General features: G+C 42.2%; 1 protein-coding gene across 17 annotated transcripts; it reads right to left on the bottom strand.

The window, feature by feature from the left end:
- Positions 1–363: 363 nt before the first annotated feature.
- tcea3 (transcription elongation factor A (SII), 3) lies at positions 364–19,231 on the bottom strand. 17 transcript variants are annotated; one of them, XM_049026127.1, is made up of 19 exons: positions 19,003–19,226; positions 17,535–17,597; positions 16,756–16,861; positions 16,476–16,596; positions 16,017–16,157; positions 15,828–15,926; positions 12,334–12,474; positions 12,114–12,248; positions 11,700–11,762; positions 11,378–11,443; positions 10,764–10,832; positions 9,055–9,117; positions 8,053–8,127; positions 5,860–6,029; positions 5,625–5,680; positions 4,749–4,904; positions 1,779–1,925; positions 1,183–1,254; positions 364–966 (listed from the first exon to the last, which is right to left on the bottom strand). In XM_049026127.1, exons 1-19 carry the CDS (start codon positions 19,069–19,071, stop codon positions 958–960), a joined length of 1,821 nt encoding a protein of 606 aa, XP_048882084.1. In that variant the 5' UTR covers positions 19,072–19,226; the 3' UTR covers positions 364–957. The 17 variants fall into 17 exon arrangements, with proteins under 17 accessions (XP_048882084.1, XP_048882086.1, XP_048882085.1 ...); XM_049026129.1 differs by having other exon boundaries at positions 12,373–12,474; XM_049026128.1 differs by having other exon boundaries at positions 16,017–16,151.
- Between the last annotated feature and the right edge of the window lie 1,375 nt (positions 19,232–20,606).

Here is a 20,606-nt window from a genome sequence, read left to right as displayed (position 1 = left end):
TACGGAGGTGAATTGATGCCTGTAAATTCTGCTTAGGATGTTAGCATGTGCCCAGCGGTGGACCAGTATCTCTGTCTCACACCCATGCTTCCTGGGAAGAGCCCCAGACTCAATGTGACCCTGTACTGGATAAGCAGGTGCAGAAGATGGATAGAAGGGAGGACATCCGAGCCCCCTGCCCACACAAGGTGACAGATGTAGAGGTGTAGAGAACCTCGCGCTACATGCATTGAGCCAAAGGACCCTGGTTTCGCTATAAACTGTGTCTGAAGTCATGTCTAAAATATAAAGGCCACAGCTGTGAATTCAAAGCACAGAATCTTGTTTCTGCTGCACTGTTATGAAAACATCTGGACAAACTACTTTAAATAAAATGGTCTTTATTTGTTTCGGGTTTTATACAAAATTTTATACATTTCTGGTCTGATTATCATCCCCCCGTTAAGGCATCTCTCTTGAAGTGTGTTCACAGCGCGGCATCCATCCATCGGAAAGGCTAAGTGCATGTGAAGCCAAACCAGGCCTTTCCAAAAGCCTTTGGGAAAGTACGATCTTTGAAGGCATATTTGAACGTTTTTCTTTTTATATCCACTTCGTTGATTTAGCATTCAAGTTAAACAAATAACTTTTAGGATAATGACATTTACAACGGTATGAAGTGTTTTGTCCTTCAACATTCGCAGTAACATATCGATTCACTCAACTTTAAAATCATTGGACTAAAAATATTACCAAAAATACTCCAGAAATGGAATTGAAAGGTATTACCCAGTAAATTACATGCAGTGATCATAGAAATCTTTCAAAGCCAGGTATAAATCCAAATTATGATTAACTACATCTTGTAAAATCATGCTGTATACTACATTTTTGCTATCCCTGATAGAAACAAATGTCCAGTCATTATTATTTCTGGGATCAGACTGAAGGCTTGATTTTCATCTTGCTGGATTCTCATTAGCAAAACTGGGGGGGAAAAACACAACATTAACGGAATGAAACATAAAATCGAACCTATATTGATATCACAAGGGTAAACGATAACTTTGAAGTCAAGCAAAATGAGGCGTCCCTAACAGAACGGTGCCAATTTCACGTGTGGCTCCAAAAAAAAGCACAAGTTACATTGTGACAAAATCTACTCGGATCTTAAGTTGTACTAAGCCCTGAAGGTGACCTTACCTTCCAACGGTTCCCACACTCGTTGCACAACACAAAGGTAGTCATTGGCTCGTCTGCACTGCGAGTCTGCACCTGTACAGGTACAGAGAGCAGCACAGGCTGAGTGCGGACGTCCCCCTCCAAGGATGGGACACAATGCAACGGGCACCTTTACACAATTAACACCTTCAAATGGCAGTTAAGCTAGACAGTAAGAGCTCATTCATTGATAAACTTAGAAATTACGTAAAGTTGGAGGCGTTGGTAAGGGTAATACTAATAACACATAACTATAAAAACCAAATGTAACTCAATAAAATAACCGTGTGGCTCTGCAGGTTAAGATTCTATCCCTGTCATTAAAAGGCTGTTGGTTCAAATCACTGGGCTGGCAGAGTGATGTCACCATTGGGCCCTTGAGAAAGGCCCATAACCTCAACTGCTCCAATGACTGTTCTCAATTGTACATCACTTAAAAAGCATCTGACAAATACAGAACATAAAACTAAGTGACTGACTGCTGGAGTAGGGGACCGAGATCATTAGTGTCACCAGGCCTCCTTAGACTCTCTGCAGGCTCAGTGGAAGCCCAGTTGGCCTCAGTCAAAAGCCCCCACCTGGTTGTATGTGCAGTTCTTCTTCTTGCACTTGCCACACTGCAGCAGGTCAGTGGTGGTTCCCCCAGTCTTGGCCATCTGATGCTCCCGGATAGCCTCCTGGGTCATGGTGTTCCTCAGCTGCTTCAGCTCATCGCTGGCCATCTCCTGAGCAGATGGACGCAGTGTTTTCAACAGGGCTACACCCACCAATGGCACACTGAAGATTGTTACCCTTGTTCGTAGGTCTTCCAAAACTAGTTTTTTAAAAACATGATCTTTGAATGACCAAGATCATCATAACCTGCCATTTGACCTGCTTGTCCTCGCTGATATCAGTACGTGTCCAGTGTACTCAAACCGTTACTCCCTGCAATAAGCAAACACTACTGAATATCCTTGTTTCCTTAATTGATTTCTGTGCAGGGAAATCATGGAATGTGTTCCTTCACTGCTATCCAGGTACCCTCCAGGTACACATCATATCCGGGGATACTGACACCGGAGAAGATGAGCCGACAGGTGAAGCAGACATGTTCACGCTCCACCATCACATTGGAACACTCCCATTCTTGCCTGCATGATGTCTAGCTCAGGCGGCATCCCCCAGTCTCTAGCTACCCCCTGGAGGTGAAATACTCCTCTCTATGACCCGTGTCGCCCATCTCCAGCCCACAGACGCTCTCCCATTGGCTTCTGGTGAAGATCTCGATTCACCGAGGCAGGTCCGATCGTTGATACCTCCACACTGATATATAACAGGGACTGTACAAACTGATCATATTAATCTGCTGAAGGTGGTGGTAATAAATGTGAGGTCGTTGTCCAATAAGACCTTTATCCGGCATTATTCTCACTTTGTGCACTTTAGACTTCTTACTGGTAACTGAGACCGGCCTAAGACCTGGATATTCAGACCTGCTTGTTGAACTGTGCCTACCAGACGCTATCTCTGCTTAATACCCCTAGTCTCTGTGGGTGTGACGGGGGCTGGCAGCGGTTTTTAAGAAGCAGGTTACTTATTGCCATCTCACTTAAGGCTGTTTTTGCAGTTTTGAAGTACAGCCAATGAAATCTGTTAATCTTTGTAGTTGCCTGTTAATCCTGTACAGTTACTCCACCCACCTAATTCAAATAAGCACTTCATACCACCATTTTAGTTTCCTGTGGCTGATCATGCCAAGATTTTATAGTCCCAGCGTCCTAATTCTTGATTTCAGTATTCATATTTGCTGTCCTTCCAAACGTCTTGTTAGAATATTTATAAATATGATTGAATCATCTAACCTGACCCAACATAACAGTGACCCCACTCATGAACAAGGTCACGCTCAGGACCCGGTACTGTCACCAGGGTCTCATGATTGAAACGTGGAAATAACAGATAATAATAATAGCTTTATTGTCTTTTAAATTTCCCTCCCTGTTATCCAGCCTATAACTGTCTTTCCTACTTTCTGCTGTTGCAGTCTTAACCCTTTCGCTGGTACTATGTTTCCTACTGCTTTCATAGCGGCTGCACAGCTGAGATCCCTCCAGCCCGTCTTGGTACTCAGGACTTCCCATTTAAACACCTCCTGTTCCTTCATACTTAACACTGGGCTGCTTAAAGTGAAAAAGCTTAAACTGACAGCCTTGGCTTAAAACACTTAGAGCTCTCAGAAGAGGCTGAGTGTAAATGGAGGCAGGAGAAGCTTTAGATTTCACTTGAAATTTTACCGGATAAGCTATCCAGATATCAGCAAGCTATTAAAATAGTAAGAATAAAATACACCTCTCATCTCCAAAAACCAGAAGTCTGTCTCTCTTCTCCACAGTCAACTCTCTCACTGGCCCTCGTTTAAATATCACTTTTCAAAAAATTCTTCATAAACAGAGTAAAAAGCACAAAAGCAAATTTATCTCCCCTCCCCTCTGAGAGACCTGTCTCTGCTACTGTCCATGGCTGGTGTGACAATAAAGGCCCACTTGAGCGTTAAACCGGACGATATTTAGTATAACCAGGCGTTTATCCTGATTTCACTTTCTCATATCCATCTGCTAATATTGATATCATGTTTCCTTAATTTAATCTCCGTTTTTACATCTTATTATGATGTTTATTCCTTGTGTCAGGTCGAAATAACAAATGTTCATGTTAAAATATTCAGTTTTTTTGCTAACCAACACTAAGTTAAGGGTCAGTAAAACAGCCAAGTTTTGTCTGAATGCCCCAAAGGGTTAGCGCCCGAAAGCCGCCTGTCATGTCTCCGTTGTCCGGATCTGCTCTTTCAACCTCGTCTCATTAGCCTGCCTTATTAAGACTGTTTCTACCATGGACTCCACCGCCTGTACCCTTGACATCATTCCTACTTCTCTCTTAAAAGAAGAAATTGACATAATTGGCCCCAGCATCCGCTCACTCGTAAGCAGCTCTCCGGACACTGGTGTTGTACCACCATACTGCATACATGCTATCTCTTTAAAAAGCCCAACCTTGATTCAATATCTCTCAGTAGTTATAATGTGTATGTATATACATATGTTAACCATCTGATGTGCCCCATCTGTCAGTACTCCTAAACATCTTATGTTTCTTTGCTAGCTGTATTTAAGTGATCTTCTCTTCTTTTATACCCCCTTTTTCAATCTTTGTTTATCATCATAATAATAATAATTATACATTTATTTTTATTATCCCTTTTCCTTTCCTTTGGTGATTCTGTACAGCACTTTGGCCAACAAACGTTATTTTAAAATGTGCTTTACAGATGAATTTGACAGATTTTTTTTACCTATTCCAACAGGCGACCGATTATCTGCTGACGTCATTGGTCGCATTCAATGCGAATGAGGGAGCCGCCACGCTGCCCGTTAAGTACCTGAATTGCTTCCGTGAACCTATCCGGCTTGTTAAACAGGTTTTCATTTTCAACTGAAGTACAGAGAAACAGGAAATCGTACTGGTATGGCACACTCCCCAAAACAGAGTGAGGAACAGACGCAGCGTACCTCCGCAGTCATACTGGCGATGCGGCTGAGCTCAATGGCCCCCGCCAGGACGTTCTTGCGAAGGTCAGGGTTCTTGGGGTCCTTGAGGTTGCTGATGCGACTGCGAACTCGGTTCTTATACTTCATGTCTGTGGCTTTAATCTCCTGGTAGATGTGTGTGGACGGGTAGAAAAAGCTGAGCGCTAAGGGACTCTACACTTTATATAAAGGAAAACTTTGCATCTGCAAAAGCTAAATCTTTTCTAACCTTTTCTTAGAAGCAGATCTGCTTTGATTTTACACAAATGGCCAACTGCATAAAATCGAACCTTTGTGTCAAAGACAACAATGCATAACGCACTTAATGCTGATTTTTAAAAATGATCTGTGCTTTATAATATCTCTGATGGATCAAAATCAATATTTTGTACTTGCATAACAATTTTACCAGTAACACTATCACAGTTTTAACTTCCTTCCTTCCATCCATCCATCCATCCATCCATCCTCTGCTGCTCATCCGGTTCCATGTCGTGAAGGCATCAGTCTAAGTAATGATACCCAACCCTCCGTCTCCTTTTGCCACCTCTCCTCCAGCGGGATACCGAGGCGTTCGTAGGCCAGCCGATAGATATAATCTCATCAGTGAGTCCTGGGTTTGTCCTGGGGTCTCCTCCCAGTAAGAAATGCCTGAAGCTTCTCCTCAGGAAGGTGACCAGGAGGCGTCCTTGCTAGATGCCCGAACCACCTCAGCTGGTTCCTTTCAATCCTGCCCACTATGGCCTTCAAAGCCCTGCTCAGCCTAGCCGTGCTTGTGCAGTGTGACCTCTATACAGACCACTGGCGATAAAGGAAGCGCCTTCTTTAATAAACACAGCAGCTCAGCCAAAGGATATGATATTCGATCTCTGCGGCCATGGAGTTGCAGTTGACGCCAAAATCCTTGTAGTCATCTGGGAAGAAAGGGAGCACATTTTGGCTTGTGGCAGCCATACAAGTAACAGATTCATGGCTGGTACGAGAAAGTGGCTTAAATAAAGATCATAGAATAAAGCACTATAAACTGTAAAACAATGATGCATAATGACGTGTTAAAAGAGGTTAACACACAACAGCATGGTTCTGCACCCACCATCGGTGCGCAGCGCAGCAGTCAGCATCTCGATGCATTTGTCACGAACCGAGTCCCCGGTCAGCAAGTGAGGGGGCACTGGGCCGCCCGTGGGACTGAAGGAAGGGGACACGGGGCTGGTCGGGGAGGTGGGGCTCTTCGGCGTCTCTGGTTTGATCTTACTGTTACCCCTGCAAACAGAAACCAGAGGGACGCTACCAACCATCTGCTGGATGCTGAGGATGATGGGAAGGAATGCAGACAATATCCGACAAACATTGATCATACTCTGACTTGGGACTTAAAAGTGAAGACCTTTGCCTATGTAAATGCATCGTGAAGGACTTTCACGCATCTCTCGTACAAATCTCTGGTATAGTGCTCCAGTCTATCTTTACAGCAATATTAAGCTTCTCTTGAAAATGGTTCTTTGCTGCGTGCTGTGTTCTATAAAGCTGAGTTTGGGGCACTGCACTGCCTGCAAAAGTTCTGAGTCCATCTACAAACCGGGACTCAAACTGGGAGTCTATGCAATTTATAATGTGCATAATCACTTGGCTATCATTAGACATAGACGCTGACACAAAAGACTACTCAGAGAAGCCCAGAAACATCATGCAAACAGTGCACACATACAAGCCATAGAGCCACTGCATCACCAGTTGCTGTCATCAGGTCAAATAAAAAAAAAAATTGTAGCAGAAAATATGCATATCATCACAAACAGGAAACCCCCTTATATACTTCTAATCTATTAGGATCAAACTGACTGTGGCAAGATGCTTGAACATAAATATCGACAGATGTTTCAATGTAAAATAGATCAAGGGGAACAGAACAGGAGACTACATACAGCTTTATGGATTTCTTGTAACCCAGGGGCCACTGAACATCCTGAGACGGCCAATGGCTACGCTCCCTTCATAGGGTGACCCCAAATGACCAGGGAATCAGTCATGGCCCATTAACCCTGCTCCTCAAATACAGGATGATCAGGCTACACCAGACAAGCGAGGAAGACCTGGGCTTTTCACACTGAGCGTGAGGGTAAATGGGGCTAAGCACATACCTGCTGAGGCCTGCAGTCCTGGGGATAATGTCTGAACAAGGTCACTTGGTATAAAGAGTTCACCATGGCCTTCGAACTGCGAGAAGAGATGTCGCTATCTGACCGACAGCCAGTGTTGGGCATTTCAGGTCCAGAAGCCACAAATCCAGACCAAGATTTTGCTTCTACCAACCAGCTGATCATAAAGAGTCACACATACTCACCTGATTGGTAGAAATAAAATCTTGGTCCAGATTTGTAGCTTTTGGACCCAAAACACCCAACACTACCTACAGCTATTGTAAAATAAAGTGTGTTACACCCCAGGTATGTCAGTGGTTGCACTTGGCCTGCATTAACTCCAAAAGTAACTACAAAGGAAGTAACTTCTACTACTACATAAAGTATGGTTAGTGAATTACTGTTCATTATAATGTCCCAACAGTTATAATATGGTATCATAGCTGCAACAACCATTGTCAGAGATGCACGACTGAAATATAACACATTAATACTTATTTAGTTAAATTGTAAAAGCTCAATTAATATCAGCAGATTTTCAGTAACTTTTTTTTTGGGCTTGTCCAAGCTATGGCCAGGCTGACCCGACTGTTTAGCAGACAGCTGCTGAACGTGTGTCTCTGAACACGAACAGATGTGTCTGTGCCAAAACGTTTTGATTTAGATACCACGTCCGTCTTCAACAATTTGACCAAAATGTCCTTCAGAATTCGCCCTGGTGTTGAGCATTGCTTTTGCCTAATGGACTCCTTGATAGCCATATGTTTGTAATATACTAACTGCCTCGCCTGTATGTTACTTTGGCCCAAGGCATTTGCTAAGTAAAGAAATGTAAATTACTGTATTTGACATGAAACTATGCATAACAATCTGGTCACAGCACTGTGCTTGGTCTGTATATTTCTTAGCACTGACAGAGAGGTGAAAACAATGTTAAAAGTGGGAGCAGGACAGCTGCAGGCAGTAAGTGGTGGAGTACGTCATGCGTGTCTGCAGACGGTTACGCATGCCTTGCGCCGGAATTTACTACAATAAACATTGCGCTCCTAAAATACTGGGGAATGTGCTGGCACACCATGCAATATGCGGCGGGGGGGGGGGTTCAAGGCAGGTGACAGTGGCAGGGTCACACTAGAGTGACATACATCTCACTGCTGTCTGTAGACGGCTTTCGCTGCTGGGCTCCGGCAATCGGGGACTTGGGTCCCTGCGAATCCCTCCTAAAAACACACAAAGACACAAAGACATGTATATTACATAAACACAAATGGCACATTGCACATTTTAGTGACAGGTCACAATTACTTATCCTTTTGGGTTAATGTAACGAGGTAATGAGAATATACTCAAATTGTGGAATGCAGTATGGCAAGGTGGCAACTTAAATGTTTTAATCAGCCTATTAGCTGCGGGCAACAAGTTACAAAAATACATTAGAAATGCCGATTAGCCAGTCAGAGTTAAGGAGTTGTACATTAAAACTGGTCTTCAGATGACACTGGACTGATCATAACAACGCTAAGATGTACACTGACTGATATTTTGAGTTTTTATTCGATCCATCTGCAGCTTTTTATAAATGCTACTCCCAGTTTTTTCCCTCCTTAATTTAGTCCAGCTGTCATCGAGTCTCAGCTGCTCACGTCCACCAGGGGGCTGGCAGCAGCTGTCGTGTCCCGCCTTCTTTACTCTCAGCCAATTAACCCGCTGTGGGAGGGCCAAGAGCCAATTGGATTTAAAGTGTGCCCTTCAGTGGCAAACAGGAATTCACACCAGACAGACCAATACCACTGTCAGAACCACCAAACCTATTGCAGTGACCCATCACAGCTAACTAACAGTACAGCCTAGATTCTTTATGTAGACCACAGAACTCAGACTTTCAACATTTCATAACTGCCTGAGACACTGAGGGGCTTCAAACTGTGAGTCAGTGTTGGTAAGCCAAGTACAGTTCAAGTTCAAGTCCAGAAAGTACAAATCCAGACCAAAAAACGATTTTGTTTCAACCAATCAGCTGAGTATTCAGAGAAATTGACTCCTTGTATTGAACTGGCTGGGTGAAACAAAATCTTGGTCTGGATCTGTACTTTCTGGACTTGAACTTTCCACCTGTACTGGTAGACATGTGGGGATTCTCATCTCACCTGTCTCCTGTGATCTTCTTCACTGGGGGGCCACTTCCACTCTTTGAACTGGTGGAATCTCTCCTGAGAAAAGAACAAGTATGAAACAGTCTGTTGCAGAAACACAGCAACCATGAAGGCATGGCGAGAGGGCCATCCCTTTGACAGACCCTGGCAAGCATTTCTACCTTGTGCTTAAGTCTCAAACATCCACCGCAAACCAAAATAAAAACTAAAAAACTGAATTACTGTTAAGTGTTGTGTTCTAAACGTCGGAAAAATTTGCTGTAGTTGTACAGAATTTTTCTGGTGTTGAACACAGAGGGATATTCATGAATTTTGGAAGAAGCCCTGAATGCATTTCGCATCAAATGCAAATAATGTAATGCAAAAGCATGCACAGTTTAGTATACATAATCCACTGATATGATGCAAATGTTTTGAGAAAAGGGACAATGTATTGAGACAAGTCTAAAAACAACTGTAAAAATCTCTAACAAACATCCTACGATTATAATGTTTATTATATATAACCACATTACCAGAAAAATCGGGATACTTTCTAAAATGCAATAAAAACAAAAATCTTAGATTCGTTAATTCACGTGAACCTTTACTTAACTGTCAAAAGTACAAAGAAAAGATTTTCAACAGTTTCACCGAACAGCTTAATTGTATTTTGTAAATATATGCAAAGTTAGAATTTGATGGCTGCAACACTCAACAAAAATTTCGACAGAGGCACATTTACCATTGTGTTACATCACCTTTACTTTAAATAACGTCTTTTAATCATTTTGGAACTGACAATATTAATTGTAGTAATTTTGCAATAGGAAATTTTGCCCATTCTTGCACGATGTAAGATTTCAGCTGCAGTCTGTGGACGCCGCTGTCCAATACATTTTCAATTGGAGATAGATCTGGACTAGAAGATCTGGGTCTATGAAGCCACGCTGTTGTAGCCCATGAAGAATGGGGTCTGGTATTGTCCCGCTGAAATAAGCACGGACGTCCCAGGAAGAGATGTCGCCTTGATGGCAACATAAGTCTCTAAAACTTGTGTTAAGTGACGATGGTTTTCCAAAGTACTCCCCAGCCCAGGAGTCTTTGATGAACGCTACTTTTATTCCCAAATATTGCTTGCTTCCAGTTAGCCTGCTTAACCTGGAATCTTTCAGACTGGTGTTAGGTATTCTGTGCACTATTCAATGTTATTTTAACTCTGGACCAACTTTTGTTGAGTGCATTGCAGCCATCACATTCCAACTTTGCATATATTTACAAAAAACAATTAAGACGGTCAGTACAACTGTTGGAAATCTTTTCTTTGTACTTTTGTCAGTTAAATTAAGGCTCACTTGAATTAACATATCACAGATTTTTGTCTTTATTGTATTTTAGAAAATATCCCAACTTTTCTGCAAATGGGGTTTGTATGAATGCATAATGAATGCATTATGGATATATAATGAATGCATAATGAACGTGCAGTTAATGCAAAAACGTTACCAAGTATTTTAATTGCACATTTGATATGTCTTTTTTGACAGATCTGTGTTCTCTGGAACCGTGCAAAGATTTTTGCTGGTAGATCTCATTACTTAAACATTTGTGTCACAGACCTAAGGGTGTTTACATTCATTTACTGAGAAAGGAAGTTTGTGTGAAGCAAAGGGTGAGATGTCTCAGCGATCAGGAATTTCAGTCAGAACCAGAGCCACATTCACCTCTCAGGTTTAGTGTCAGTCGAATGGCGCTTCACAGGATGGGCAGGCTTGAGGTCCACAGAGTCCTTTCTGTACCATTGGAAACAAGAGAGTCTAGTGAGTTCCTTGAGAGGCTCAAGAGTGTCGGATGAGCGGGAAGGGGGTCAAGGAAGCAGGCATTTCCAGTGACCTAGTTACGACACTTGGCATGCTCACACTCTTCCTTCTGCATTCCATTCACGGTTGATGAAACAACTTGTAAGTTAGGTAGGCAATACAATATAGCTAAGCTGCACACATGCGCACGTCGATTATACCTGTCCTTATGGGGCCCGCTCATTCACCTCTATGAGAAAAATGCTAATGCTAACTATGATAACCTTAACCCCCACCCTGCCCTAATAATAACCATAAGTAACCAAACAAAATATAAGAGTTTTTGCATTTTTATTTTTTTCATAGAAGTCACCGATTTTTATAAAATAGAGTTTTCCCTTATGGGGACCAGGAAACCAGTCCCCATAAGGGAAAAGAAAACGGATATTTATCACGTTATGGGGACATTGTGTCCCCATAAGGATAGGTATACCCACTCACTCACACACACACACACACACACATCTCCCATGGCAGACCTGTCCTTTTTCCCATCCTGACTTTGCCGTTTAGCAGGTAAAACTTTCGTATCTGTTGACTCTTTTCTGAAACAACATAAAATGTTTTCCTCAGAGGAGATCCTGTTCGGCAGACTGATGCAGAAAACTCCTTCTTAGATCAAACTGCAACGTTGCCGCACTGAAGAGGATACCATAAATAATTCATAATGTACTGCTACCAGCTGCGCTAAACACAGACTAAGAATTTTGCTATTGGAATATTTCACCACCTCAGAATCATCCTGTGAAAATCGTATCATATCTCAGTATTGAGGCTTAAAAAAAGCAGGAAGCAGCTCACCTTTCTTTTTTGGTTTCCACATTGGACTGCTTTGGAGGCTTATTATCATCTGTCGAGTCCTTTCTGGAAAAGGAGAACATTTTCAGCACTTGCGAGAGCATCCTTACCATGACCAGAGAGAGGACTTTCCAACCAACTACAAACAATTACGGATAATTAAGCAAGAGGTTAGTGTACTACGAAAAGAGCACATGCATATATTATGCTATTGTACAGCAGCGAACTGCGTCCACTACAAAGTCAATATCAATACCCGGTCATATTTCTTGTAAGAAAACACACAAATAAATGCCACAAAAATGACTACAGCCATTTTCTTGTAAAAATACCAGGCACCAAAAAAAACAGACCGGGTGAGATAACCCTCAATCTACACTCATGCAAAGGCAAATGTCTCAAAGCTCAAACTGTTACTTCTGTAGTAGTTTGGCTGCTTGTGCCAGGGTTGGAAGTGTTGGTTTAAGATCCTTCCGCATTTCAGACCTTTCTTTTTTTGAATCGTGGGATGGCCGCTTCGGAGATAAACGTTTGGAATATGGCGTTTCCCTTCTATGATTAAAATCCCAAAGAGAAAAGCTTACAGAGAATAACACAACATTCACCTAAGAGCAGTCAAACAGAAAGTGTCACCCACGTCAGCTGGAACGGCGCCGTGCTACATGCCGGATCTGACCTTTCACTCTTGCCTTCCACTGACGGACGTTTGGGAGGGAGAGAAGGATGGAGGTGCAGGGGGAGAGGAGCAATGGGACCATTTATGTCAGGAGTGGCTTTCCTAAGTGAAACATGCCACAGTATTAAACACATACATCTTGTCCTCAATCTAACCTAAATACACTTTCTGTCAAAAACAACATCCCAATAGGATCACAGTTACCGAATGATATCATGTTACTATAACACCAGAGTGAACATGTCACCACAAGTCAAATGGAGACGCAAAGGCTAGTCTAGACTGCTCTTTTTCCACAACCATGACACATTTTAGAGGACAAAACGGAACACTCGGGGATCAGGATCACGCTTGAAAAATAATGACAATACAGAAATTAGTCTTGCTGGCATGGAAGCACTCAAAATAACATTTGAAACAACTAAATCATTCAACTAGCATAACGCAGAAAACTATTCCAATCATTTTAATTTATTTTGCCAGTAAACAGGGCTGTCACTATCAATTACTGTATGTCGATGTGCGACGTTAATACCAACATGCCATTTCATGCACATGCAATCGTCACATTGCGAGGACCTCGGTAGTCTGCTCTGTTCGAATCACCAATAAGTTGTGCCATAAAATTTTTACTTGGTCACAGTAAACCAAACTTAGCAGGTTTTGCTAATTTGATCCATCCATCCATCCATTTACCAAACCGCTTATCCTACCGGGTCGCGGGGGGTCCGGAGCCTATCCCGGAAACAATGGGCACGAGGCAGGGAACAACCCAGGATGGGGGGCCAGCCCATCGCAGGGCACACTCACACACCATTCACTCACACATGCACACCTATGGGCAATTTAGCAATTTGCTAATTTGATGATGGCTCCTTTTAGGAATTATCTAGTATAGGTTTAAAAATCAGTCTAATGTTTTGCATAAGCGTTGCATGTGATCTCAAAGACAACCATATCATTTCTGTCCTTTCTTTTGGACTGATTCATGGACTCTGTGGTGTGTCTGTTAGAAATTAAGCAAAAAGTGAATGAAAAAGAGGATCGTGAACAAGAACTGGTCACAAAATGACATTTGTATTCCACTGAATGGAAATATATTGCATTCCATAGTGACCATATTGAGCAAAAGCAAGTGATTTGGTGGCACTGCTTTGGGCCTATTGGCACAGTTCATGGCAAAACCACCAACTGATTTGGCAGACGCTGTTGGTAGACAATAAGTTAAAGGTAGGTAAGTTCTACATTTGGCTATGCAGTTAATTTTTCAACTCCTAAATATCACGATGTGATCTTTCTCTAGTCTCGTTCAGCCCTACTCAAAACACATAATACATTAACAAAAAAAAATTTAAGTTAATTGACTAGTAGGGTGGTCTAATGGTAAGGGAAGTGCACTTTTAATTGAATGATTGCTGGTTCGAATCCCCGACCAGCAAGGCACCACTGAGGTACCCTGAGCAAGGTACCGCCCCCCAGCACTGCTCCCTGGGCGCTGAATTAGCTGCCCCCTGCTATGTCACGATGTCACATATGGGTTAAATGCAGAGGATACATTTGATTGTTGTGTGCTGTGGTGTGTCAACAATGATCGTGATTAATTTGACATACAGCGATCATGATAAGCAAAATGATTTAACTCAAAGTGATGACAAAGACAGGCTAGGTTACTTTGAGAGGTTAAATGGAACGTATCTATGGCTAACCATTAATGGCTGAGTCTGCCAAACTGAATGTCTCCTTATAATATGCATTTCCATGGCAGTCTTGCTATGGAGATATTCTGTTTTGCAATACTAACAGGAGACCGCATTCTCATTCACTTTTAATGTGAAGCGCTTCTGCATAACTGATGCTTTAGTACTTTAATTGGACCCTCGTCCGCAAAACCCTTTAATCTTCCGCCATATTAGCGAGTAATCGAGAAGGAATATTAAAAAACCTCGAATAAAATTATAAAGTAATCAAGTTCAGTCGAATAATCATGGACAGCTCTACCAGTAAACTAACCGATTCCTGCTTACGAAAAACACGGACACAAGGGCCCCGATAATGAAAAGTTTCCGGCCCAAAGAATTACTAATCGTGTGTATGACAGCCTGGAAAGAATCATACAGACTCTTGTATAGGACACAGCATTATAATTAATCAAGAACCATAGAATTAACAGTAAAAGAACCGGATATCAACCAATTGTGACAACTTGGAGGCGCAACCCAGCAATTCGAAAAGCTGCAGCGAATCATGAAATAAACTGACCGTAACTGAAAGTGCAAATGGACACGAAAAAAAATAAAACACATAAAATCAATGACTGATCCTTAAAGAATCACACAGCATAGAAACCTATCACTTTTTAGCCCAGTTGTTCCAACTCACATCTCGGTTCACAAAACCAGAGAAATGAGGCAGCCAAGAGTCAACATCATATCTCAGCAGTCTGAACAAACTCGCTCATGGCCACAGAGATGCGTGCACTCCGAAGTACAGGACAGCCCTGCCTGTCACGCAGCCTTGCCTTCAAATCTGATCCTAGATTGTTAATGAATTTTCTCAACCCATAGCATCCTGCAATAAAAATGACCCCAGTGCCATGACAGATCATCATACATAAGGGGCACAATGGACACACATGTAATGGACGTACGTGTTAAAATAAACATCACTACACTAATTGAAGAGTACTTTATGTGACAGCTGGAACATTAGGGACGTTCACTTTTGAGGGATTTCCCTAGTTAATTTGTAGTTATTCAATTATGTTCATTTAGTTCATTCAGTCATGGCCTTCATGTTTCTTATTTTTGCATTTCTTTCTGTCCTTGCTACTTGCTCATCATGTTCTTTGCCTCTCATACAACTTACTCTCACCAAGGCTGTCTGACCTCCGGCTCCAGGGTTCTGTACGAAGACCATAGATAAAGGGCCTGTTTCCCTCATTGGGGGCAAAGACAGACACAGACAGACACTGAACCGGCCGTGTGAAACATCTTTCTGTAACATCTTCATTCTGTCTTATTAACTGCTTAAGCTTAAGGAACCTGCCTCATCATTCAACTAAAAGAACCTGAGGCTTCACTTTAGAAATGTATCTCGCTGGGGGGGGTGAGCTTGTAGCCGAGGTAAAGTGGAGGTTGGTTTGTTGGATACAAATATCAACAAGTGTGAGGGTCGGACTACAGTCAGAACAGTATCAAGCCTTTAGTTTAAGTGAGTTATCTTCTATTTAAATAACTCCTCAAACACTACAATTCCCACTGCGGTCCCATGACTGCCAGGGCTGCATTTTCCAAAGTGTCAGGCTTGATTGAGCATCGTTAGTGCATCGGAGGACTTGCAGTTTTTCATGCATTGCAACTTCCTAAAATAAGGCTGATGGATTATGCATGATGACATCACAGCCAAGCAGCACGCTGAGTGACATCACGGTGCAGACACCAAGGCCGAATCCTGACCTCTCTTTCTTCGCTTCTATGGCTGGGGGCTTGGAAGGCAGTATGGAAAGGGGATTAACAGCAGGAGTAGAAAGAGCGCCAAGATCAGGCTCATCTTTCCTGAGTTAAAAGACAGTAGTCTGTGAAAATCCCTACTTTAAAATGACGAGTGTCAACCATTTAAAACCTAGTTACACTAAAGCGGCTCACCTCTCCTGCTTTTTCTGGGGTTCGTTTGTACGCTTGTCTTTCTTGACAACTTCCCCCGAGTGCTTCTCCTTTCTGTGTTCAAACGCATGCTTCTTCTCAGAGTTTAAGTTCGCTTTCGCCTCGACCAAACGCTTCCTGTGACTTACAAACAAGTGCGACTTGACAAGCCATACCCCCAATGCAGCCTTTCACGGGGCAGCGAACTGATGTCAGAGTCCTGGAATTCCTATGGTTCATCAACTTTCATTTTCCGTTTGTGCATGTTTACAACAGCCATCCATCCAGCCATCTTCTAATCATTTATCCTGGTCGAGGTCACGGACACCCTGGAGCCTAACCCAGGTAGCATAGGACACGAGGCTGGGATATACCCAGACAGGATGCCAATAGGATTAGAACATGCATTATATAAATGTACCTGTGCTTCTTGACTTGTTCTGAGCCTGACTAGTTTCGTACCTCGATTCCGTCACAGATGAAGGCCTCCCTGCTTGTCCCTCATTGTCGCCTGCCGTGGATTTTTTGCTGTCTGTCCTGTTCTTCTCCTTCGGCTTCTCCGCTGTCTGAGACTGAGCCGTTTCTAGGAGGCAAATGGCATTTCAGAGTCGGCATGACTCAAAGCAAGTCCACGTCTAACTTCGACTGTGGCAGGTCAGGAATGAAGTCACGATCGAGTTTGGAAAGATCACAAAATGGAGTTTATTCTAGAACAAGGTAATATAATCAGCTGAGGTATTACCCAGGAGTCTTTTCCAGTTCTTGATAAGAATTTTCGCCAGGGTAACAACCTCCTCATCTGTGCAATGCTTCCTAATGCCATTCACAGACATGCCAATGCGTGTGTCCTGGACCGGAACCAGACAAGGACAGCAGAGTTTGTGGGGAACGTTTAAGAAGTTACATATTTACAGACTCATGAAATGTGCTCTTCCCAAGGCCCCAATACGTTTTTTCGGGACAATTAGGGGCAGCGAAGAGAACAAGCTGATCCAATCATATATGGTTTACGGTTGTAAAATGAACATGCATAGACACACACTTCCCTGGTGTTGCTACTGTATAGCAGAGGAATGTCTAATCAGGAACACGGTCCCCACTGAGAAATGGCTGGGATGTATCGTTTAAAACATTCAGGCATAAGAGAATTTACTGAAAGTGCTGACCTGGATAAACAGGTTTCATAAATGGTAAAAAGAGAAATATACAGAAATTTTGGTAGGTTTAGAAGTTACAAAGTAGCTTGTTTAAAATAAATGAATAAAAAATAATAAAATGTAAATGCAATTTAAAAAAAGCAATAAAATATTAACTGTAAAAATAATTAAATCCATAATAGAACAGCAACTTGCACAAAACACAAAGCAAAGATTCTGTAAAAATAAATAAATAAAATAAACAAACACATTATCAAATATTATCCAAACTAGAAATAAATAAGAAAATTAGATGCACAAAAATACAGGCAGACACACGCCTGCCCCTGGTCATCGCCAAGGGGCTCTGTGGGGGGTATCTTACCTGAAGCAGCTTCAGCGTCATGTTGAAGCCTTTCAGCTCCTGCAGCAGGTCCAGAGCCCCCTCCTGCCGAAAGAAACACCCAGAGACATAAGCATGGTGCATGCAGAGGACAGCAGAGAGGGGGAAAACTCACGCTGCAGCAGCACGGTTTTTACTTGACCTGTAATTCTGCACACCACCGTTCACATGGCTGAATTTTGGACATTAGTACCCCACATGACAAGAGCAATTCCTGTACTTCTGGTCCTACTCGCTGTAAGTGTAGTTAATAAAACACAACTTTCTTCTGTGAAATATACTTAACGTGTGAAGAGCTCCTCAGGCGGTAAAGAATTTATTATTAATGTACAGTAGGTATACTGCATGGAAATGTCTCATACAGTATAACACTAATAGGCCTGCTATTAAATGGCAGTAGGCCTACTGTATGGCAGGCAACCTTTCACAAAAGAGGAATACGATTTCCGAATGACAGCAACTGTGTAACTTCCTGTTAGATTCGACGTTTAAATTTAAAGCAAACTGGAATAAATTAATAAAATATTGTTTGTTATTATTGTTACTGTTGATAAGTAAATCCAGTGAACAACTACAGTAACACGTTAAGTATATCGAATATAATTTACAAAATACAAACTGGAAGTATTTTAACTTTAACGTGTCGCAAAACAGCCATGAATGAAACTGCGATAGAAAAAAAGTCCTTGGTATACTGTACGAAAAATGAAAGGTCAAACAGCTATAGTGGGCAATTATTTAATTTCACACCCTCATCTATGGTGCCCCAGCGAAAAAATAAAAACGCAGTTATTGTAAAATGTTTAACACTACGGAAACAACATGCAGAGTACTCGGTTGGTAGTTTTACTTTCAATAAGCCGCAAAGGTTCCTGCGTAAATTATGTGCATTACATACATGCTTTGCAAAAATAAATGATTGTTTTTTAAAAAAAAGACTCTTGAAATTTGGCCCTCTTCTCTTACTTACTAACTCCGCGCCAACTACCTCGCCACTGTTTACTCTGCAACACCAAGCGCGGTCTCCCACGGGAAAACGAAACCATTACCAACCACAAGTTTTTCCCAAACAAAACATTCGATATATTTATTCTTTCATCGAGTTTTTTTTTTCCCTAGTGTCAACTTTAGAAGCAGTAGCTGCGATTAGCTTGTATGCAAGCAGATCTAATACTGGACAGCATAACGCCAAACACCTGTCCAGCATTCAACTCGCACAACTGCATTCGGTAGCACCGGCCTACAAATTTCAAAGTAAACTTTCACTTTGAATAAATGAACTACTTAGCAAACGCGAATGGCATATCTAATTCCTGTGTTGTTTACAAATATTTAGTGTGTTATTTCAAACTGTACGTCACGTAACATACACACAGGACAAAAAAAAAAAAACAAAAAGCACCGGAGAGGTTACGCTGGCGGTGCACTTCTGTCAAAATAAATTCCTCACCGTGTTATTTCTAGACACCATCTTGTCCAGTTTTTTTGCAATGCGGATCAGGTCCTCCTCTCGCGTCATAATGATATCTGTGACATTCAGTAAACCTCGAGTTTCCTAATTTGCTTTCGTGAACAGATTAATCAAAAAAAGTACTATTTTATGTAAAGTTTTTGTTCCCTCTTGAAGTCAGGCGTCTGCGCTGTCGGTTCGTGTGGCCGGGGAGGCGTGTCCTCTGCAGCCGCGGGTTAAAGGGATCCTTTCACCATCTGCTCAAGCCCACAACACATGCGGCCCCTAAATATAGCCGTACAGGATTGAAAAATAAATCCGAATCGTTAGAAGCTAAGCTATACACACTGTTTACTCATAAACCCATTACGCCCGCATTAAATGAGCGTCCAGAGGTGCGCCATGCTGCATGTGCTTTGTCTAAAGGCCATCAGAGTGCGCGTCTACTGTAATGTATGGTACGGCTGTGCTGGCGGTATGTTTATACGGCCACCCCTTTCAGGTGAGGCCAGGCTTTTCTCCAACGCTTCATCTTAAAGAATTAGTGCTCTGCGACGGAGGGGCAGCCACTCACCTGGAGCGCTTCGTCCCCTGCGCCTCGCCTGCTGCGGTCGGACTGCGGGGGTGACGGGTGAGTGTTTGCAGGCAGGCCTATATAAAGACGGAAACAAGGCTTCTAATAAAACAAAATGTCTCCAGAGTTTAATTACATATTTAATTTTCGGCCCATCTTCGGAGATGTTTTTCCCGCTATTGCTTTATATTAGTACAGTAATAGTAATATAAAATAATTAATTCTATAGTCATATACCTGGTTTATGATGTCAACCAGGTGCATCCACATTTTTTTAAATTGCAGAGTAAGTTTGCCTATGATGGCTTGTTGATAATGTTTTGTAATTTCAGGTGACGATGGTACCACCCGACTCAACACTGGATCCTCCAGTGACAACATCCCATCCAGGGTGTATCGCCCCCTTGTGCCTTGTGCCGCTAGATATTTTACTTTTTCTTGATGGATCACTTTTGAATATTATACACAGAGTTGGGTAATTCAGGTCCAGACAGTAAAAGTCCAGACCGGGATTTTGTTTCAACCAACCAGTTTAGTACTGTGTGACTGTGACTCTTTATGCTCAACCAGTTGGTTGAAACAAAATCCTGGTCTGGACTTTTACTCTCTGGACCTGAATTACCCAGCTCTGATTATACAGTAGGTAGAAACTGCGTTGCTGATATTGTAGTCACAATCTGGAAACTTAATTTAGTATTCAACAGACTCGCCAGCAGGGGGTGCTAAAGGTCTAACAAACGTGCCTGTCGCCACGTCATAGTTTTAGGAACCGACCCAAGGAGAATGGAATGGGAAGGAAAATATTCTCAGCTTTTTACTTGTCTGTGGGAATTGTCTCTGCAAATGAATTACTTCAAATAGTAAGTGAATGTGTATATATAAACACAATGAAAAGATGTAAACATGCAATTATATGGGTTTCTCTTCATTGTGGCCAACACTTGGTCAGCTTGGTGTGTATAAGCTTTGACCATGGCACACACAGGCTTGGTACTTTTTAGTTTCTTGCATTATTTTTGTATTGTGCCCT

This window comes from Brienomyrus brachyistius, chromosome 9, assembly GCF_023856365.1.
Source record: "Brienomyrus brachyistius isolate T26 chromosome 9, BBRACH_0.4, whole genome shotgun sequence".
Lineage (NCBI taxonomy): Eukaryota > Metazoa > Chordata > Actinopteri > Osteoglossiformes > Mormyridae > Brienomyrus > Brienomyrus brachyistius.
This window is presented reverse-complemented; position numbering and strand designations above follow the sequence as displayed.